The sequence below is a fragment of the Aulonocara sp. 'chitande type north' Nkhata Bay genome, linkage group LG19 (assembly GCF_057382095.1).
Source record: "Aulonocara sp. 'chitande type north' Nkhata Bay isolate Kocher_YH1m ecotype deep benthic linkage group LG19, A_spYH_male_GT1.1, whole genome shotgun sequence".
NCBI classification, from domain to species: Eukaryota; Metazoa; Chordata; class Actinopteri; order Cichliformes; family Cichlidae; genus Aulonocara; species Aulonocara sp. 'chitande type north' Nkhata Bay.
In genome coordinates this window covers 15,974,805-15,997,401 of record NC_141362.1, presented here as the reverse complement: position 1 = coordinate 15,997,401, position 22,597 = coordinate 15,974,805, and the positions used below count along the sequence as shown (strand labels likewise).

Here is a 22,597-nt window from a genome sequence, read left to right as displayed (position 1 = left end):
ACGGAGAATTCCCTGCAGGAAGTGAATCCAGAAGGATATCTGGATTAGTTTATGATTTTTTTTTCTTAGGAGTCATAAGACAGTATCTCACAATCTTTGTTCCTTAACCCCAACCCAGACATGTTGGTATTTATGTGTCCAAATTTTGCCCAAAGGGAAAAAAATAAATAAATAAAAATCCTGATCTAATCCAGAAGTATCCATGCAGAAGAGGCACAAAGCGCTCCAAACACCTGTGAAATAAGTTTGTGCTTCTGCAAGTTTGGACCACTAGATGGCGATAGATGACCACTTTACTGAGATGTCCACAGTCGTCCTCTCAGTATGAGACTGAATTGTCTCCATAGAGAGCAGTCAGCATGATTTTGGTGTTTATTTCTCATCATTTACTGATTTGATTTAATTAAACTGACCGACAACAAGACAATGAAAACAACCTCTCTCCAGCATCTAAACTGTACGTGCGCTCCTGATGTCATTTTACTTACTATATTTTACTATTTTTACCATATTATCTGATTATAGGTTTACAGAGAGTTTCTTTCTGATCTGTAAGGCACAAATAAGACTGGTTTTTAAGAAGCCTACAAATAACCGATGGATCCATATCTAAATTAGAGAGGGAAATTATTTTTAAAAGGTAAAATAGTAAAAATCACAGGAACCTGTTTCTGTCTCTTCTGTAAGTGCATTTATTTACCTGTTGTTGTTGTTGTTGGTTTTTTTTTTTAATGAAACAGCATTTGTCTCAGTATTAGAGTGCAAACCAGTGTCATGTGGCTTAATTTAACTTTAAATCTAACACTAATATCGGGGCTGCAAACAGTTGTGTCCTGTCATCTAACAGTGATTTATTGTATGTGTAAAAAAATAAAACCAAACCCTTTTTTCTTCCATTGTTATACAGCTGCTTCTAGCTAAGAGCCACACAAATGCAAGAGAGCCCAACCTCTCAGTTTAATCTCAAAATTAGATTGTTGTAGAGCTGGTTTCCCGAAACTGGAAACCAGCAAACTCATGATGAGTTAGAACGCGTGCACTGGGTTGTGCACGTGCTCAGTTCCCATCAGTTAAGATGTAAACTCCATGTAAACACAGACAGACAGACAGACGGATCAACCGTATAATACGACAGTACTTAAAGGGATTGTGACTGAGAAGCACAGATCAATAGAGTCATTTTCAGCAGCCTGGAGGATTATCCACCTCACTGCCCACTGATGCGATGCAAAATAAAGAGACAGACACACACACACACACACACACACACACACACACACACACACACACACACACACACACACCCTCCAGCCAGCAGCCTCCTCAGACTGCTGGGGATCTATATTTTTACAGGAGATTACCCCGTTTTTACATCTTTACGCCGGCCTTTACTGATTTTATCCTCATGGCAGAACTCACTCTTAGCTTTCTTCGTGTGATTCGATTCCCCCTTTTCTCCTCAAAAGGAAGGGGGGGAATGAAAGTTCAATGTTCACCAGCTGATCAGAGGATAAAATTTATATCATGCAAACCTCACCATAGTGGGAAAATCCAGCAATGTGAACTAAATGTACATATGTTTAAAAAGGGTTTTTTTTAAAGGCTAAAAAAAATTATACCTTAATACACAATTAAATAATGATTTTATTAAGTTAGAAATATATAATAAAATATATAATAAAACTGATCATTTTGATCGAGTTTTTCAGTATTTTGTATCACCTTGAATCTTACTACAATCTTAATAAAGGATGCTTCAAAATATTATATTTGTCTTGAATATATTGATCACTTTTGTGCATAAAAAGGAACTTGTTCAGTTTTAAGGTAAAATGGCTATTTATTTCCTTACTTGGTTTCCCAAAACAGTAAAAATAACAACAAAACACCCAGTATGGGCTCTCTATACATTATTATGGTAAATGGCCTGTATTTGTATAGCGCTTTTACTAGTCCCTAAGGACCCCAAAGCGCTTTACACAACCAGTCATCCACCCATTCACACACACATTCACACACTGATGATGGCAGCTATATTGTAGCCACAGCCACCCTGGGGCGCACTGACAGAGGCGATCATCATATTATCATTTGTATTTATTTTTTTCTATTATAAAATATGGTTGTAGAGATCATAAGGACTTTAAAAATCAAGCGGAGGTCTCAGTCAGGATGATCAGGGGTCAAGGTTTCCTCAGGGTAGCAGCTGACAGTTACAGTGGAGAAACAGCCAAACTGAAGAAACTAGAAGCGCTGATTCAAGTTAATTTTTAGTGTAGGACCCTCCACACAGCTCATCTCTGTTCTCTGCTGTATTCCCCAGGGGACCCTCGTCCGGCCACCAGCCCGGCCCATGAGCTCGTTCCCACGCTCATCCGCTTTGATTGATTTCCAGGCAGCGACGCCGGCTGGCTGGAGCCCCTCTGGCCGGGCTGTGGAGCGCCTGGCCCACTCAGAGGGGCCTCAGCCCATGGAGGGGAGGTGGGTGGGTGGGTGGATGGATGGGTGGATGGATAGATGGATCAATCTCCCTTCGACCTCTTATCAGCCACAGCAGTCTCTTGTGGGGGAGGGTGAGTGTGAATTGTCCACACACACACATTAGATCACGATCTCTCTCCTTCCCCGCACTCTTTCTGTTCTGCTGAGGAGATAACGCCACGCAAACGTGCATGAGCACATGCACGCAGAGGGAAAGCCGTGCCTGAGGTATTCCCACCATGGCAACACCAGAGACACGGATAATCAGACACTTCAGCCACACTGAAACGATCATTGGTAGTCTTAAAAAAGATATGATCTGTAACTGAGGGCCCCAGCAGGGAGGCAATTTCTAATTACACCCACTCCAGTGCATATGCACGAACCTGATCAGGTTGTTCTCCTCAAAATGCCTCCTGTGCGTGTTCACTGGTTAAAGGTGCAAACTGAAAACACTAATAAAGAGGCTGCTAAGTTCACTTTTCCAAGAGTGTCGCAGCATTACACAAATGTGTCATATCTGGTTGATTGTATTTTAAATATTTTAGTTTTTAAAAAATTACATCAACCAAAGAATGTCAGTAAAAGTAAATAACTGAAAACAAACAGTTGATTTAAATGGAAAAAGAACAAATTATTCATGTTTTATGTTTGTTCATCTCGTCTTCTTTAAACAGTTTTTACTTTATCTCTCACATTCCAAACAAACTCAAAGCAGATTATTTTTTGCACATGATCAACTGCTGCAGCAACTCCATCATCTAAAACTATCAATTTTCATTCCCTTTGTTTTACTTTCGATGCATTTTAAGAATTATTTGGAACCTGTGAGTGTTTTATGTATTGAAATTTACTCTAAATTCAGAAGAAATGTGAGATAAATGTTGGGAAATTATGCCACAAGTTGTGGTCTTTAAGTTCTGAGCACATTCAGAAAATCACTTCCTCAAAGATTTTACAATAGCTCGAGTTTCATATTGTACCAAATATTTAGCATCTTGCTAAAGCTTCAGGAAATGTTCTGTAAAGGCTCCCTGAGGGTCTTCTGAAAGTTTAAACAATAATCTTCAAGTTCCTTTAACGGTTTCACCAAAAACTACCTCTCAAATTATTCTTTAAAGTTTTGGTTTTTGTTTTAACACTGAGGACTCCATGTATTTCACACTGCGGGGTGATTGCCCACTTTTTAAAAAGCATTTGACATTATAGATCACAGATTATTAATGGAGAACATAGAGAAATACAACAAGGTATCACACTAAAAAGTTACACTGACCATGGATATCAATATGTACAAATAAATACTCGTAAATCCAACCTCCTGAAGGGTGTTTTTTTGGGGGTTATAAAAGGTTCAGTGTTGGGCTCTGTATGTATATTGTATGTAAAATTAGAAATAAAAATGTATTTTATTTACTAAAATATTGTTCCAGTACATCTGATTTTTCAGTGCCACAAAAAAGCCAGTTTAATTACTTTATATACCTTTAGAATCATATATCTTAGATTTTATATTATAAATCCGTATTTGAAAATTTTTTAAATAAAACTTTCATAGAAATGTAGTGGAGTAAATGCTCTGCCCCTCTTTAGACTCCATGGAGTAAAGTTTACAAGAAATCTACCAAATTTAAAGATCTAGCACTTTATCAGCAGACAGACAGCTTTTATTTCAGCTTCTTCTTAATTTAGCTATAAAACAAACAAACTATGAACAGAAGCAGCTAAAACATAATTTTTCTTTTGATTTAAACTATGGTGAAGGAATTTTATTGGCATTTTAATGTGAAAACACCAAATGTAATAAAACACTACTTAAGAGTTAGAGAGTTAATGAACCAATAGGTGGAAACATGAGCCCTGAACCTTGTTTGCTGATGACACTAGTTTCTATCTCTCTGGAAAGAGTTTGGAAGTTCTCAATACAGAGCAAAGTTTTGAGGAAATAATTTAATAGTAATAATTAAATAGTAATATTAATAATAATTTGTATATTAATATATTAGGTATCATTAGGAACTAGTAAATGTTCTGGTGCACTAAAAATTAGACCCTAGAGTAGTACACTACTGTGCAAAAGTGTTGAGTCACTCCTCATTTCTTTGTGTTTTGCTCCCAAAGAGCCAGGCTTGCAGATTTGTTCTTAACTGGTCTTGAGCAAACGTTCTCCAGGGTTTCTGGGTTTCTTTTTCACTCACTTTCAGTCCAGTACTAATGCATGACCATTTCCAGATGAATGTTTTGTTGCGTGTTAGGCCCCTTAGCACTGACTTGGTATCTCTTGGTATTTTGTGCGGTGTGTGCTTCATAAAACTGAGAAAACTGGACAAGTGGAAGATAAAAGAAGTAGTTTCAGGCCTAAAAATCTATCTACAGCAGATAAATATTATCTGAAAGTTGTGTCCTTAAAAAATTAAAAAATCCAGCCAAGACCTGACACATGACTTGAGAGATGCATCTGATCCTTCAGTTGTTCAATGAAACCTCATCAGAAATGGTCTCAGTGGTAGGGCGAGTGACAAGAACCCATTCTTGAAGAAGGGAAACAGGGAGAAAGGACTCAGGTATGCACATTACAAAAGAACTGGACTGAAATGTGAATACATATTATAGAGTGATGAATCCAAATTTGAAAAATTTTAGTTCAAATCACTGATATGTTTAATTGAATTTATTGTCAGTATGTACGGAGAAGGTCAGGAGAGAAGTACAACAGTGAGTGTCTACAGCTGCCTGTGAACACGGTGGAGGCTGCGTCATGGTGTAGGAGATTTTCTAAATTGATAGAATTATGAATCCATAAAAGATTTTGATCCACCATGAAATACCATCTGAAAACCATCTTACAATGGTTTAAATGTTCAATGTGACAACGGTCCCAAACTCACTGCCAATGCAATAAAAGGGTACCTGGAAAAACACACGACGGGACACTATCAGTCATGGATCGGCCTCTGCAGCACCCGGACATTAACATAATTGAAAATGTTGGATCATCTAAATGGAGCCAACACCCAAAGAAGAACTTTGATGGTCCATAGAGAAGCCTGGAGAACTATTCTTGAAGACTCTTCAAAGAAATTACAAGAAAGCTGCTTGACAGGGTTCAGATTGTGCTAAAGAATAATGGCTGGCTTTCATTGTACAAAGTGTATTGCCATGTTTGTTTTCATCTATTTCCCATTTTCCTAGCAAATTTTAAAGGAATAATGGGTAAAGAAGACTTTGCACAGTACTGTAGAATGTGAGCTTTCATTTATAGAAAGGGAGATCATATTGGGTTGGCTTCTGATTTTTGGATGGCAAGAAGAGAAATAGAAATGAAGACGACACAGATCATCGCTGGCTGAAAGTCAGTGCTGTGAGGTGAAGGGATGTTGAAGGGGAAATGTGAAATTGGCAAAAATTGCCTCTGGCTATGTTATTTATTCAAGTCAGCCTGTAAAAGGAAGAGAGGAAATGAACATTAGGACATTTAATTATATTTAAAAAAAATTGTACTGTCAATACAAGTGTTAAAAGTCTGAAAAGCAGGAAAGCAGGAAAGTAAATCCTACTTAATCTTAATCGGGGATACAGCCCTTATCTGCTAATGTGGGCACTGACTTTAAAAGGTGAAGTTTGGCTCCCGCTACTCTGACTTTAGGGGTCTCCTGATCTTCCTGACTAAGTTACCTTTTAAGAGGACAAATTTATCCCCTGAGGTAATCCAGACACTTTTCTTTTACTTAAAAAAGGTCTTGCTAGTGACCTACCTCACTCCAAGAACAGCCTTTTCAGAAGTTATAGGTTTTCTCATTATGCAGGAGGCATTCCATGGATCTTTTAACGTTGTGGCACCAGTTGTGGCACAGTATCTGATCATAAATAAATGCAGTGCAGACAAATGGCATAGGAAACACTGAGCACATGTTTTGCAGTATTATGTACTGTAAGTGGTGCTTCATAAGAGTTACAGTGGCCACCCTAAAATGTCCAACGGGGATCTTTAAAATTTATACAGAAATACTTTTTTTTCTGTCTATCATACCTGTTCTGTTACCTATAAAACATTCTTTTATCATTATATATGTTGTTTATGCAAAGAGTTAAAAACACAATTGATACTGCAAAAAATAAATACAACTGAAGGTAGGTTTATATTAATTATTTATTACAGTATCATCAGTACCAAATTATAGATGAAGTGGTGACGTCGTAATGTTTTAATCAATAACTACTTAGAGTGAAGTCATCATGGTTGGGCTGTTTTTACTTTGAAACAGAAGTCTGAAGAAAATCTGAGTAAACATCTTGTTTGAAGACAAGTAATACTTCAAATATTTGTGCAGAACCACTCAAAATATCCCAATTACTGATACCTAATTATGAAACAGTTACACGGGAATTACAATAAAAATCAAACCCTATATTTTAAAACAAAAACATGCATATATATCCACTCCAGAGGATAAAAAACTAATAAGGAGATTGCTTTCTACAGAGCTGCAGCCAATGATTGTTTTAATTGTGGATGGATTTGTTTATTATTTTGTGACTGTTTATGGAAACAAAACAATAAGATTCAATTAGAGCTTTCAGTTTAGAGTAATTTGGTTTACTGCTGTTTTAAAAAAAATTACTACAATTTAAATCAGTAATCAAAACCGTTTTACTGGAAATTTTGTGGCAGGAAACATTTATGATTAAAACTAAGCAGCGCAGATAAATATATTCAATACCTGAAGGTTAAACACACTTTAGCATTTAACCATACTTGGACTCTACTTAAGTTATAGTAGGCTACAGAAATTTTAGCATAAAAAACATTTAAAGTACTTAAAATCATACCTCATGGGGCAGGTGCCACCCTGTGCCACCTCCACCTGGACACGCCCCTGCCTGGCACTATTTTTTCTTCGCTGTTGTGCTTTTATAATTTTTAGTCTAATGTTGAATTTCAGCATTCAGTCAAAGCTATCGGTGTCCGTGAGGCTGGATGGAAAAAAATGTTAACGCGGATAGGCTGCTCTCTTTCTCTCTCTCTCGTTCACTCATCATACCTGCGCGCGCCCCCCTCTCTCTCTCTCTTTCCGCCACTTCAAAGCTCTACTTGAAAGTGGGCTCGAGACAAGAGTTGTTGTCCTTTCCGCTGTGCTTGTGCCACGCGCTGTCATCGCCACAATGCCTCGAGGATTCTTGGTAAAGAGACACCGGCGAGGCTCGGCGTCATACCGGTCACGGAGCAACAACAACAACCCGGAGGGTGACCGGAACGGCGGCGGCGGGGGGTACAGCTGTGAAGCGACCGGAGCAGAGAGCCACGTGCTCAGTGTTTTCCCGTTTCAGCGGCAGGACGGAGAGTTCCCAGTGTCCCGCGAGGACTCCGCTGGTGTCAGGGAGGCGTGGAGCCCGCACGTGGAGTCCGCTCTGGAGGCAGAGGCGGACCGGCGCGCGCAGTTACCTGAGAGCGAGTTGGACGCTTTGAGCCCCGACGGTGACTTCTCTTGCTTCTTCCCGCCGCCGCCTCCGCCACTCACAGACTCCTGCAGCCCCGTTAAACCGGTTGGCACGAGACTTCTTGAGCAGCGCGAGGAAGGAGAAAAACAGCTGCTGTTCACGGGCAGGTGTCTGCCGTCCTCCCCAGTACCCGACCTGCCGGACCTGCCGTTCCTGGTCAGCTCCACGCCGACCTCGGTGTCCGCCTCCATCGAGAGGATCCTCGCGAGCAGCAGCCGCCACCACGCGCCGTCCTACGGTCACGGTGACAAGTATGACCCTCCCCACGTGCACCTGTTCCCGCATCTCACCGTGATGAGCCAGGAAGTGGCGAGGAAACGCTCGTTCCTCGAGCCGAGCAGCAGCAGACACAGCAAACAGTCTGCGTGCAGCAACCCCACGAAAAAACCCAAAGTGAACCGGAAGCTGAACTTCGAGGACGAGGTCACGACCTCCCCGGTTCTGGGTCTGCGCATCAAGAAGGAGAGCCCCGAGCTGCGGAGGCACCGGGAGAAGTCGTCCGGCCCCGGCGGGAATCAGCCGCTGGGGGAGTTCATCTGCCAGCTGTGCAAAGAGGAGTACCCCGACCCCTTCTCCCTTGCGCAGCACAAGTGCTCCCGCATAGTGCGTGTGGAGTACCGGTGCCCCGAGTGCGACAAAGTCTTCAGCTGCCCGGCCAACTTGGCCTCTCACCGCCGCTGGCACAAGCCGCGCCCGGTGAGCAGCCCGGCAGGTGAGACCCCGACCCCCAACAAGAACCTTTCGCTCAAAGAGGCACGAGGGCTCGCTCAGCACGAGAGGCCGCCGGTGGAGTTGGAGGGCAAGGAGAACGAGCTGCTGCGCGTGAACACCAATCAGCACCACGCGGCGCTGGACAGCTCCCGCATGAGGCGCGAGCAGTCTCTGCTGCTGCTCCACGCGCGGTCCCGGGACAGCCCGGACGGCGACGGCCTCGCGCCTCCCCGCTACGACTCCTCTCCGCGTTACCGGAACCCGGCCGAGAGCTGCCTGGACCTGCAGCCGCAGGTGAGAGCCGCGGACAGCCCGCCGTCCAGTCTCCTCGTGCTGAACCCAGAGGAGCGCGCGGACCTGCCCCAGCAGCAGCTTCCGCCTCTGCCGTTTGTTCAGTCGTTACCGGAGGAGGTGTACGAGTGCCGGTATTGTGGGAAGAAGTTTCGGCGGCAGGCTTACCTGAAGAAACACCTGGCCGCGCACGAGATGACACCGCGAGCGTCTCCGCCCGCTGCATCTTACGGCCAAGCGCGCGAGCCCAGTTCCGGACAGAGCCAGGTGTGCCTTTGTCACCTGTGCGGCGCGCGCTTCCCGTCGGTCGAAATCAGGGACAAGCACCGGCTGTGGCACGCGATGAGGGACGAGCTGATGGCGGAGACTCTGGGAGGAGGACGCAGAGGGGACGTTTTCCACGCGCACAGAGAGGAGAGCGGTGGCGGGGAGTGCGACCACCAGCAGCAGGAGCAGCAACAGATCTTCACGTGCAAACACTGCCCCTCCACTTTCTTCAGCTCCCCGGGACTCACGAGACACATCAACAAGTCTCACCCCACCGAGAACCGGCAGGTGATGCTGCTGCAGATGACCGTGCGGCCGTGAGTCGCGCGCAAAACTGTGGTTTGGAAAAGAGGGGGAAAAAGTTTATTTATCAAGAAGTCCTTTCAGAAGCAAGTCTCGCCACTCGGTAGCCATCTTGGTAACACCTCCGGGCACTTATTTTAAAATATTGAATTAATTTTAATGGTCACCTGGACACAAAAACTGCTCGTAGATACTAAAATCTGATAAAATAACATCTCAAAATGTCTTTTTTTCCCTCTCCCACAAAGCTATCAATCTACCACAAACCTCTGATTGATTCTTCTCTGGGTGCTTAAATAACACATTTATAGTTCTGCTGAAGTATATTTGGACTATATGCTATGAGTAAAAGATGCTGAAGATGACCTGTAACTGTCCAAGGTGCTGAAACCCTGCCTGGAAACTGGCTTCTACACAACCATCCTAGCTCGCTTTTCCTTAAAGGGAAAAGAGGATATTTTAAGTTACCGGACAAAACAAATAATCCAGAATAATGTTAACCGATTAAATTATTTCTTCTTATTACTTACAGTTCAGCTTTTCTTGCAAATAACCTGGCACTAAAGCTCATTAATGCCACCACCAGAGTGAGTAAAACGGGCCCAACAGCCAGTCATTTTGAACTTGGCATTTGTTTTTATGTTCACTAAAGCTTAGGAGTGTAACCATAATGGGTGATCTTCCTCCTTCTCATCCTAAAAAACTAAATTTTCAAACCACAAATGTACAGAGATCAATGAATAAGAGTAAAGAGAAAACAATCATTAATTTCTCAGCTATAAAATATTTTCATACAGAAATGAAACAGTTAATGTTATACTGCTATTAAAAAAAGGTCTTTTGTCTTTGATTATTCATGTTGAGATATTTGCTAAATGCCTTTATGATGCTAAAAATGTAACGTGTGGTTCTATGAAGACTGTACGGTCCTATTTTGATATGGCTGAATGTGAAACTAATGACACAATTGTGAATAAATGTGAGTAGAGTCCAATCAACACTGCGCTGTCAGCCTGCTGCTGTTATTGTTTTGAAGCTGATTAACCACACAACTCTGGCAGTTACTGGTACGAATTGTTTTATTGTCAAACTCCATCGTAGCACATCCATACGCTTGCCGTGTGGCCGGCGTTAACACATGTTCACACAGTTGACAGTTTGTGGAGTGTGTGCGCAGTCAAAGCATGCAGTGTGTGTAATCAGTAGTATCCATCAGGTGGGGGATTTACACTGTTTCTCCTCTTCAGATGAAGAGTGACGCCGATATGACTTATTCATGCTCTTTGGGTGGAAACTAGTTGTAGGGGACAAAAAAAGAACAGTATGTACAACCCGTGGATCTTTAAAGCAGCATCTGAACGCTAATCCACTAGCGCGCGTAAACATGGTGCCGTCGTGTGGTTTCGGTGCTGGGACGGAGTTTGGGGTGTGAACTGAGCAGGCTCGGTGACCTCTAGTATACATACACACATATATATACACGCAGCATGTAGAGATCAGGGTGCAGTGGGGCCTCTCAACCATTCAATGGTGCTTTGACCTCAGTGACAAAAGTAACAAGAGTAAATAATTTAAAGGGAAGACTCAAACCTCAGCTGACTTCAAGTAAGTGCACATGAATCTGATCTCCTCCTTTTTAAATATTAAGTTTGAAATAAAAGAAAATTGTTACACAATCCCTTTAATCTATAGAGTATATGGCTGAAACGAACAGTAACAAAACTTTCACCAGTAACAGACACGGGAAGAGCGTTCGTTTAACCTTTTTCCCTCTAAACTCACAGAAAGAGAAACTGAAAATGTTAAATACATTAAAAAAAAAAAGTGGTAGTGTTGCGACTGCATGCTGATGCCCCCTCCCTCAATGACACCTCTTTTTCTTCCCCTTCTTTGGCGGTGATTCTCTCATTTTTGTATTTTTTTTTTCCCCCCAACCCTGAAAACTGCCTACAAAACACTGAAAATGAAGCACTAAACCAACTCTTAGTGGACTTTTGTGGACCCAGATCCCAACACGCGGAAGTGTGTTTTAAATACCAGTCCCCTTTCCCCCCACCCACCAGCCTTTTACAGTAATTCATGAGAATGATGATTCCCTCCATACAGATTTACAAGCTCCATCACGGGAAGAACAACGTAGAATGAATTTAAATTCCTGGACGATGAAGAGCAAGCTGGTTATGAAAGCTTGAAATCTTGTAGCGCTAACCTACTTTTTGTTTTGTTTTCTAGCAAGTCTGTGGTTTGGATTTCAATCACAGTTTGGCTTTGGCAGCTATAACCGTATGTACACACGCACAACAAGCTTCCTTACACTGTACACATTCTTATAGATATTCATATATCTACTATGTATGTGTATATATATATTTATACTCATATAGATATACAACATATACTCGAAGGAACAAAGAAAGAAAAAGCTGTGGTTCTTTGCCTCAGATGAAGGACTGACTAAAAATACAGTAACATTCCTGTTCGGGTCAAAACTCAGTTTACAGTCAATTAAAAGAAAAAACCCCAACATGTTAATATTAATATCAGTGCTTGTTTTACAGCATCAGAAGAAAACAAAATGATATATGCAAGTGCCTCCTCTTCCATCGGTCGGTCCTGTTAATGATCATCAGAGGAAGTTCAGACTTTTATTCTGGATTCAAACACGGAGAACGTTTTTTTTTTTGTTTTTTTTTTTTTTTGGCTTGAGAAACTAACTTTCTTTATCATTTCAGGTCTGTGCTGCGCACAAAAAAAAAATAAAAATAGACTTATCGCTTTCTTTACAGCCTCCACTCCCACCTCTGCCCCCCCCAGCACACGCGCACACACTCGCACACACACGCACACACACGCAAAATAGTACAAATATACAGATTCCTTAAAGGACACTTTTCTTCTTCTTTGCAGTCCTGCTCACACCGACTGGCATTGTGTGCACTTTCTAACATGGCACAGGCTGTTATGAACTAATACTGCACTGCTAATTTTACTACTCAACATGCTGCAACACTGGTTTGACTTGTCTCTCTCTCTCTGTGTGTGTGTGTGTGTGTGTGTGTGTGTGTGTTTTTTCCCAAGCAAAGCTGTAGATATACAGAGCAGCATCTGTGAGTATTTTTCAAAATAAAACTTACAGTATTGCCCATAGAATACTTTTATATATATTTAGTACAAGAGAACACGTGTGCCCATTAAAGCCCAGGGTCCAACCAGAAATACAACATGCTGGGATGAATCAGCGCCTACTGAAGAGTTTATATTAATTTGCTTACATACCTAATTTTGTGTGCTTTGTAAACGGACCAATTTAAAATGGCTTGTTTTTGAGGATCCTGATACCTCCGATTGGCTGATATGAAAGCTTTTTGTTTCCTAATGTGATATCAAGTGTGAGTTCTGGCTGAGTCCTGCAGTTTGGGGATTTCAGGTCTTATTGGCTGATCCGGAGGAGCGTCGTAGCTTCATGGACATGCGGCTCTTGCTAGTCCGAGGAGACATGGGGGACGCCGTGTCGCTCCCGGCCTCCCCAAGAGCCGGACTTTCTCCCCGAAGAATCTCTAGGCAGGAGCCTGAAGAGGAAGAAGAATAGGAGGAGAAGGGGGGTTTGAGGGGAAGACAGGCGAGGTGAGGGGGTGGAGGTAAATAAGGAGAAAAAGGATGAAGGGACAACAATAAAATTATATTTCAGCCCACTGTGATCTACGAAGCCACACTGCACAGATTCCTACAGTCACAGAAGCAGGACAGTCAGATAAACGGACACACAGACACACAGCTAGAGACAGGAACCTGATAAAGCTCTATTTCCTTAAGTTAAAGGTTCCCCAAAACCACTAGACATGTGCATGACCTATACTTAATGTGAAACAGAAAAGTAATTATTTAAACCAACCAAAATTAAGTGAATCTGAGCTAGCGAGCGAGCCTCACTGATAGGACATACTAACCCTTTACCAGTGACTACAAAGACATTTTAAAGTTTTTCCTGCTTTGCAGCTGAACCTCTTATAGAACAGGTACCACCTCTATCAGGATAGCTTTGGATGATACAGTTTAAAGCAAGGCTGCCAAACTCATTTCACGTACAGCTCACTTTGATGTTAAGTGGGCTGGACGAGTGAAACTCACCATTGTGTCAGTGTAAAGACGTTTAGATAAACATTCAGTCCCTGAGACATCTTAATACAAGAAACAGAAGTGCAAATTAAATAGTAGGTCTCAGGTTTACTACGTAATAAAGAAATGTTCCAACAGAACGACATCTGGGCTAAACCTGCAAAAAATAAATGTTTAAAATTGCAGAGAAACTTCTGGTAACTCCCTCCACAGACTGTCCTGTAATTTAAAGTATTTTAAAGTGCAATTTAAAGTTCACAATTTATTCACCATCTCTAGTGCATACCATTCACAGCTAGCATGAAGAACCTTCTGCTTAAGACCTTTCCCTTTAACCCTGAGCTGGTTAAAGCTGTCTAGTGGTTTCGGGACCATCAGATACATTGCACTATGCTCCTCTAATGAGTGGAAGTTAGGAGAGGATAAAGGAGGAAAGAGAGAAGGACAAAGAAATAGAGAAGGTATTGGAAGAGGAGCAGTTCAGGAGAGAGAAGAAAAAGAAAACTGAATAAAAACAGAAAAAAGAAAAAGCCACACGTGTAACAGAAAGGAGCAGAAAGACACACATGACAGACTTCACAAGCACATTTACAATACGTACACGTACATAATGAGTACACATATAACAGAGCATATTCACTTAATTTGTCCCATCCCTGTTACATTGAAAGAGCACAATTGAAAACACAGAAAACAGCGTTAGTCCAACATTCAAACAGCTTTTGTGCACATGTGCAAACCTATGCTTGGTTTACCACTTTTAACAGGGTGTCAGAGTGCATATTTTTGAGCAGCACTATGGCACTACATCATATCACAACCGGGAAGAGAGAGAGCGAGAGGAGCATACAAAAAGGTTAGAGGTCAAGTTTCACCAGGTGAGCATGACATCGGAGGTTAACAGAACGACCAAGTTATGGATCGAGTGGACAGACAGGAGAAAAGGACGTCTCACTTTCACCCAGCCTCGGAGAGAGATTTGCTATGATGTTCGTGTTGTGTTTGAGGAACATTTATCAGGATGCAGAGTGGGTACGTTAATAAATCAAGATGTTATTTTCATCCCGACAGCCAGTGAGTCAGACATCTCAAGAGGAAGACAAAATGTTTCCCTCTAAGGTTGTCTTCTTGTGCCTGTGATGAGTGAAACTCACCTTTGCGGCAAAACTTTTAAAATTTGTAGATCGCTCTGTGGAAGTCCCATTCTCACCACTTGCAGCTGCCTGTGTTAAATCTTTAACCTGAAGTTCAGATGTAGAAGCTATGGGGAGCTAAATCTACCGAATATAGCATGTGGTGAACATGGTGTGGATAAAAAGCACAAACGGTGTGCTGACTGGGTTCACAAGGGCTCACACCACAGGTCAGGGGGTCTGCAATGACTCCTCCTTTTCAGAAGTCTCAGGAAATCTGTGTTAGTTGCAAAAGATGGATGCAACCCATTTCTTGGGTTGCTTGGATGGTCTGTTAGTTCAACTATAACACAGCAGGCCCTTATATTTTTCACTTTAATGATTAACAATTATATAAAAGGTACCAACAGCATACAGATCCAGTCACCAGTGGGGGTAATTACCATTATTAACTGGGGAAATTACTTGTGGAGATCAGGCTGTGAACAAGCGCATTCCTGCTGGAAAGGCGTGCATTCTAGCACGGGAGTCTGCAGGGACTGACTGCAGCTTTTGGAAGCAGCTTAAAGTTTTAGTTTTAGCCCCAGAAAGTTGCTGCTTGGACAGAAAAGGACTTCAAGGAAAAGACAAACAACTAGCACTTAGATAAGGAGACCAACCTGAGTAAGAGACACTTTAAAATTTAAACCAGGCGATGGTTTTGTTTTTAAGAATAAATTAAAACTGGACTTATTTGTGTGTCTGACACTCAAGAATAAAAACAAGTGTCTTGCCCTCTTACTGCCTCTGATAATGATCCATAAAACAAAAGTCACACCAAACCACAAGTTGAAAGTGAGGCTTCCTTTTAAAGTGAAGGCAGCTGTTAATACATGCAGACCTGGTTAAACAGTCGAAAACACAGGAGGAAGAAGAAACGGAGAGATGGAGAAATCACAGGAGTGTAAAAGCTAGACTGTAACGTCCTTAGGAAGAGCCAGTCAGAAGTGGGCGTGTCAATCATGTGACCAGGCTTACCTTTTTAGCTATAGGCAAGTGAGACAATACGATCTAAAGGAGGGGGGGAGGGGGACAAAAAGAAAATAAAATGGGTGGGAAAAATTGAAATAAAACAAAATAAAATAAGAACAGAGAGAAGAATGATTGATCATTGTGTTTGTTAAGAGAGGTGAACCTGTGAGTAAATACAGGAGGGGGAGGGCAGGAAGTGAATTACTCTGGGTTGACTTCAGAGCACGGGATCATCAAAAGTTTGTCAAAAGCAGCATCTCAATTCACAATTTTTAGATGTGACACACTCATCGTGACTAAAGATCAAGCAGGCTTTATTACTGGGATCTGATCCTGCGCTCTGAAAGGGAATTTGGGGCCCAACCCATGACAAACCAAAACAGAGCCTTTAATAAGTTACATTTAAATGCCATTTAATAAGAATGAGTGAAAATTTGTGGGTGGGGTGGGCGGGGGTGTTGTGCCAGATTTATTTAACCTCAAAGCAGGTTGATTATTGTTGTATTATTATTAATATTTTGACACAGCAGCTGGTAAGATGAGGAGCAGGTGGCTAAGGAAAGGAAACAGGCATCAATTATACAAATATTAAGACAAACGCACACAGTCACACCTGTCACGTGTCCCTACAAACCATCATTTGATTACACCACACACTTCTGCTCCTTCAGGTCACACATTTATAAGTCTTTAAGAAGAAAATATGCGGCTTACCTACAAAAATTAATTAATTTTTAATTAGATTAAACTGGAGCCAAAGGACAGACCACCATTTTAAGCAGATAATTTGCAAGGACTAATGATCTGTATCGATTTAATAAACTTAAACAGGATACATATGAGAGTCATATTTAAGTCCCATGTGCGTGCCTGGCATCTCTACGGCTGATCAGATGTCAGCTAATTCCTCAGAGGAGCTCTAGAGAGAGAAAAAAGGGCCCGAGTGCAGCTTTGGATACAAAACAGAGCTCAGCAGATACTCAGGCTGTGAGCTATAGTGTGTGTGTGTGTGTGTGTGTGTGTGTGTGTGTGTGTGTGTGTGTGTGTGTGTGTGTGTGTGTGTGTGTGTGTGTGTGTGTGCTCTGAAGTTCATCCTATCAAATCTGGACAATGAGTGCCAGCAAAATACAATCTGTACACAACAAACACAAAATATGTGGGATGTTTTATTGAGTATGTCACGCTGTTATCGTCGGGGCTCCGGCACCAATTTAAGAATCAAAATCTGCCATTTTAAGACATTTTTAATTAGAAGTGAACAATGTAGAAATGTAAAGTGCTCAGCAGTGCAGCGATCCCTGTAACAGGGCAGCGTTTGATGTTTTCTTTGGCCACACTTGAAACTAAAAAGTCAAGCCTCCTGTATGTAGGGAGGGTTTCCATACGTGTAGTCCTTTGGAACTGAGTACTTTTCTTTTAAAAAAAAAAAAAAAAATTAGCCATTTCATAGGATTTTAATATTTTTTGTACATTTTACTTTTTATTTACCTGTTTTTCCTTTGAGAAGAGGACATAAAACAAAAGGACTAGAATAGAATACCAATAGAATACTATTTGGTCCATAATTTAATGCTAACTTTAGTCCTCAGCGAATGAGTCAGAGTGCATTTCTTCTACTATGTCCAGCTACTGATGTGCCAAATATATCCCTCTAAACTAAAAGAACTTTATCTGAGAATAGTTGCAGTTTTTGGTTTAACTGTTTATTTTTCATATGAGGTGTAATAAAGAAACCAATTAGGCTTTTCTACCCATATTTACCCGGTCGTTTAGAATTAGTTGATTATCGTGAACTTAAGTGTGTTTCATGAATACTGTGGATATTTTCTGATTTCACAGGGGTGTGCACAGAATTTCTGAGACCTTGAAACGTTAAAAGTACAGGACATATTACATATTACTGTGTGCTGCACTTTTTTCTGGTACCCTGAATGTTGGACTTGTTTCCAGATAATTCACTGGAATGCAATATTTGCATACACTTTAAAGGGTCAGGAGACCATGTGGGACATGTGGCTCCTTTTTACCTTAATTTTAACACCATCTCATGTTATGGCTAACACCCAGATTTATAGCCTATTTCATACATTTGTTGACAGGTGTAGCTGCTGCTGCTGTGGTCTCACCTGTGTCAGAGGGCAGGTGAGTGCAAGGAGCAGGACTGTAGACTCGGGCTGCGTAATCCTCAAACGTGGTTGGCTCCTGGTGGTTCTGCACGATATTTTCTAAGTATCGGGCGCGCTCCTCATAGCTGAGTTCAAAGGTCAAGGACAACTCAAACAGGAGCAGAAACACAGACAATAACAAAAAGAAGCACAATGGGTTAACTTGCCCTTAAAAAGTTATTAAAACCACCACTAGAGGCCGACCAATGCAGGATTTTTAGGAACAATATCAATTCCAATACTGATATTTGGTGATTTAAATATCCGATACATCAACCAATATTTTATTTTATTTTTATTTTATGTCAGAAATTAAATAGCTTGTTTACACTCAGCCAGAGTCCGCTTAGATTTGCTGCCTGTTGTTGTGGACAAATATGGATTATCAGCACTTGTACCATGGTTGATGATAACTGATTAAATCTTTAATTATTCCAGAATCATAGTCAACAGAAACAAAATAATTCAAATAACACAAAAACAAGATAAAAACAAAAGCATCCAATCACCTTCCAACAGAGAGAAATACACCAGTGTTTCTGGGTCTTATTGTATTTATTTTTAAATTTTCATCGGTATCAGTCGCTATAAATGCCGATACCAATATACCTAAAAAGGTCCTGTGGTTCGAGCCTACATCTATAACTGCCGCTACACAAAAATGGGACAGGAATAAAACACAAAATAACCATTATGTTTGTTTCTTTTAGTCAAACTTACAAATACACATTTAAGGTGAAATTACTGGTCATGGTGAATATGGAGGTGATAAAGATACAAGATCAAGTTGCACACTGGTGCTGCGGAGCTTGAAATGGGTGGTGTTACAAAGGACACCGGCCAACTGGGGGACTGAAGACCAGGATAACTGTTTCTGTTGTAAATATGAAAATCCTTCAAATTTATGGGGACAATACTGCTCGAGGCCAATCATTACAAAAAAAAAAAAAAACCTTGCTAATTAACTGTTTGCATACTTCATACGATTAAATGTGAAACTAAAATGAAGTTGAGCTACTTTAACAAAGCTTTCTCCAATTTCAGTCCCCCCTCCTTTTCTAAACACATTGCATGGTTATGAAAAACCTTTGATGTTCCAAGAGAGAGATAAAAAAAAAAAACTACATTCAAGTCTCATGTGCTTCCAAATTTTTTTCAAAGCTCAATGTGCTAAATGTGGATTATTTGTCAAGAGTTTAACCCTCAATAGAAATCCACCGCATCTCTTATTCAGGCTGCGTAGGCCTTGTAGGCCGGCAAATAACCCATTGTGAAATAATCTGCAATGTCCTCCAAATTCATGCAGTTTAACATAATTCAGTACTGTGTGCGTCATGCTTCAATTCAGCCCTCCAAAGTGAGCTCTCTCACTTATTATGGCCCTCTGGAATAACAAATATCAGCCGGCCGTGCCCTAAAACGAACACTTATATAAAAAGGGAGTAAACTTTTTAAAAGATTATAGTTTCTGGTTTAATATAATATAAATGATAAAAGAACTCAAACCCTAATTTGGAGCCCAGTACAAGAAAACTGAAATACCACGTGTTTATTGAATGACCATGTACCTTCATGTCCATGTGACTCTACAGAGAATAATCCAGCCAGAGACAGAAAGAGAGAAAAAAAACCTTGCTATTTATCACTTGCTATTATTCAAAACGAGAGGCGCAGCGATTCAGCAGAGAGCAGAGTAAATGGAAACCAGGACTTCAACTGTCCATCTATTAGAGATAACCTCATTGATAGAATGACATTTACCCTCTCTTGCTTAGTCCTTCTCATACATCCCCCCCATAATGACAGACACGCACAGCTGTTACGGCCTCCTGACACACACGCGCACACCCATACACAGATATAAACACACACACAGTTCAGTCCCATCATCTCCCAACAGAATGACCATTTGCTCAGTGAGCTCCAATAACAAGGGCTTTTCAACGAGAAAACAGTGTTTGTGTGTGTGTGTGTGTGTGTGTGTGTCCGGGTTTGATAAGTTTGGATGTGAGAAAGCACAGTGTGGTTGTGTGCACGTGATGCTGTTCGAGTGTGTGATGGGATTAAGCCAATGAATCTTCAGAATGAAATCTGTGTGTGTGTGAGTGCACGTTGTGAATGGCTCGGCCATCTGTAACAGCACCCATGGGTTTTCTATTGGGTTAGAGAGCTGGTCTATGGGCCTCAGAAGGAGAGAGATTCAGGTCTAATGGTAACTGATTCAGTTACAGACAATGATAATAACAACAATATGGCTGCTTTAAAGTGCGCTGGCACAACAGAGGGGAGAGGAGGGGGACAGATAAGCGGAAAAAAAGCAGGGAAAATAGAGAGGAGGAAATCTATATAAACTTGTGACAGGGTGACGGTTTGTCAAAGATTGTTTCTGACATTTACCAGACTTGACTTCACGGGAACGTCAACGTCTAAAAACAGCTGTTATTGTTTCAAAAAAAACAAAAAAACCCCAAAAAACTTGTCGAAACCTCAGAAGGAGGGACGGGGGTCGGAGGTGCAAATGCAGTGAGATGCTGAGGGAGGAAGAGAACTTGTTAAAAGGGAAGCAGCGAAGGTGAAGATGAAGGAAGGGTGAGAATCCTGCGGTGAGCCGCAGAGGAAGCGAGGCAGCGACGGCGATGTTTAAGTAACAACACGAGAGCCGGGAGAGGTGCGGCAGGCGCACAAAGACCGTCGAGCCGGCGCCTCGCACGCCGAGTCTCTGTGTGATCTCGCCGTTTGCCCTTTCCTGCTTCCCCCTCACCGCCATCGCACCTCCCCCTTTGGTGAACGAAGGTGTGTTTGTGCGAGTCGGAGGGGGAAGAGAGGTGTGCATGTAATGCAATTAGGAGATAGAGGTGCTATTATATAGTCAGGCAAACAACACCTAATCATCTTCATATCATGTTTTAATAATGTGTGTCTGAGAAAGGGGGAGGGGAAAAAAAGGCACATAAAAGGCTCCCATTTCCTCATTTCTGAGGAGGTGAAAAGGTTTAAAGGACACCCGCGGGAAAGAAAGATGTCTGCAGAGACGGGAGAATAAGGACAAATACATACAGAGACGCAGTACCACTGCTGAGATAAGTGACGGGAACATCTCTTTCTTCCCTCGTCCTCCGTCTGCCTCCTTTATACCTCCTTCCCTTTTTGTTCCTCTCAGTGTGGGTTGTGTCATCGTGTCACAAACACCAACTCCCCACTGGGATGAGGCGACATGAGGAGGACAGGGACGACGGACCGATGTGCAAAACATACACGAGCAGTAATCTCACCTTCATCAGCGGTGGAAAGCTTTAAAACACTCTGCACGGAGAACGTCGGCTACACCGGGCTGTTCTAGCAACGAAGATGTCCACATGGGGTCTTTACATCTTTATAATTAATGTCTCTACAACATCGACTGCATATTAAACCTTTTTTCTTATTTTTTTAATGAAGTCACGTGTGGTCTCGACACCTTGTCCTGCCTTGGGAACCTCGAGAAACCCTGTTAACGCTGCTTCGAGACACTTCGCCATCGAAGCAAACTTTAGCACTTTTCTTTACGTGACAACATTTAGAGCAAAATATTTATCTGTATGACTTCTTTAAGCCAAATTAAATACAGGTCCTGTGTGTCTCTTTCTGCTTCAGCTTTTACAAACATTTTTCTCTTATTTAATACTGAAAATTAAGTCTTAATAACAGAAACTGTGACTGAGATTTAACGATTTTAGGTTTTCTAGTTATTTATTTTCCCAAATTTTTAATCCTCCTCTGTGAAGCATTTCAGGAGGCCGGTCTGCACGAAGCACAGTACTGAAATAAAGTTATTATTATTGGTATTAAAAAAAAAAAGAAAAAAAGTAGAAACCATTGAGAGGTCATAGAAAATAGAGTTGAAATGCGCTCGCACATCTCTGCCTCCATCCATCCCTCTGTCCCTCTATCCAAATGGCAGTCGCAACTATGAAATCTGCTGTAATTGAATTTCAGATGGCTCCTCTTATTAAGTCATTAGCAGAAAAATATCCCTCTTTCAGTGAGAGAAGGGGAAAGAAAGAGGGAAAATTATAAGGGGAGGAAGAGGGGAGGAAGGCTGGTGAGGGAGAAAAAGAAAGCATAGCAGAGAAAGGCAGACAGGAGAAACATGGAGGAGAGAGGGGGCGGATAAAGAGGCTCTTTTGTGTCGAGTCAGAAACTCATTTTCTTGTGCGTGGCTGAAAGGAGTGGAGAGAGTGAAGTGTTCGTGCTTTCCTCCTGCTCTTTCTCCCCCTCTTCTGTCGCTCTCTCTCTCCCCATTTCAGACCTTTTCTCTCCCGCAGCGCCGCTCATTGTGGCGGTGTTCGACTCCTGTGATCACTTGAGACGGAGGGAGGCTGGAGGAGGAGAGGAGGCGAGGGGAGGAGAGAGGGAGCTTGTTAGCGCATTAGGAGTTGGGCCCACTGCTGGGATGTGTGTGTATGGCAATGTTTGTATGTAGGGGGTGTGTGCTGTGAGACTATATATAAAGTCTGTAGAGGTAGAAATGTGACTGTATGGTGTCTACAGAGAGCATCAAAACCCGGTTGTCAATCAATAATGTAATTAATAATTATTAATGCCATTATTCTTACACAGCACGTCTTTTATTCTGTCTTC

General features: G+C 41.7%; 2 protein-coding genes across 6 annotated transcripts in view; one reads left to right on the top strand and one right to left on the bottom strand.

Annotated features, from left to right (window-relative positions):
• Nucleotides 1–7,573: 7,573 nt before the first annotated feature.
• On the top strand, nucleotides 7,574–10,538 carry insm2 (insulinoma-associated 2). Its single transcript, XM_086275909.1, has one exon. The coding sequence runs from the start codon at nucleotides 7,645–7,647 to the stop codon at nucleotides 9,568–9,570; it is 1,926 nt and encodes a 641-aa protein (XP_086132035.1). The 5' UTR covers nucleotides 7,574–7,644; the 3' UTR covers nucleotides 9,571–10,538.
• Nucleotides 10,539–10,613: 75 nt separating this feature from the next.
• The window catches only part of ralgapa1 (Ral GTPase activating protein catalytic subunit alpha 1), an 88,959-nt gene continuing 76,975 nt past the window's right edge, over nucleotides 10,614–22,597 (bottom strand). For 3 of the 5 annotated variants that reach the window (XM_086275902.1, XM_086275904.1, XM_086275905.1), the window contains exons 45-47: nucleotides 17,939–18,063; nucleotides 13,955–14,066; nucleotides 10,614–13,121 (exon numbers count right to left, since the gene is read on the bottom strand). In XM_086275902.1, coding sequence (XP_086132028.1) covers nucleotides 13,034–13,121; nucleotides 13,955–14,066; nucleotides 17,939–18,063 — 325 coding nt within the window. In that variant the 3' untranslated portion in view covers nucleotides 10,614–13,033. The remainder of the gene's footprint in view (nucleotides 13,122–13,954; nucleotides 14,067–17,938; nucleotides 18,064–22,597) is intronic. The other 2 variants (XM_086275903.1, XM_086275906.1) reach the window with 1 other exon arrangement.

Excerpts from the sequence above, each read along its gene's own strand:
- insm2 (XM_086275909.1), top strand. The coding sequence starts at position 7,645 with ATGCCTCGAGGATTCTTGGTAAAGAGACACCGGCGAGGCTCGGCGTCA.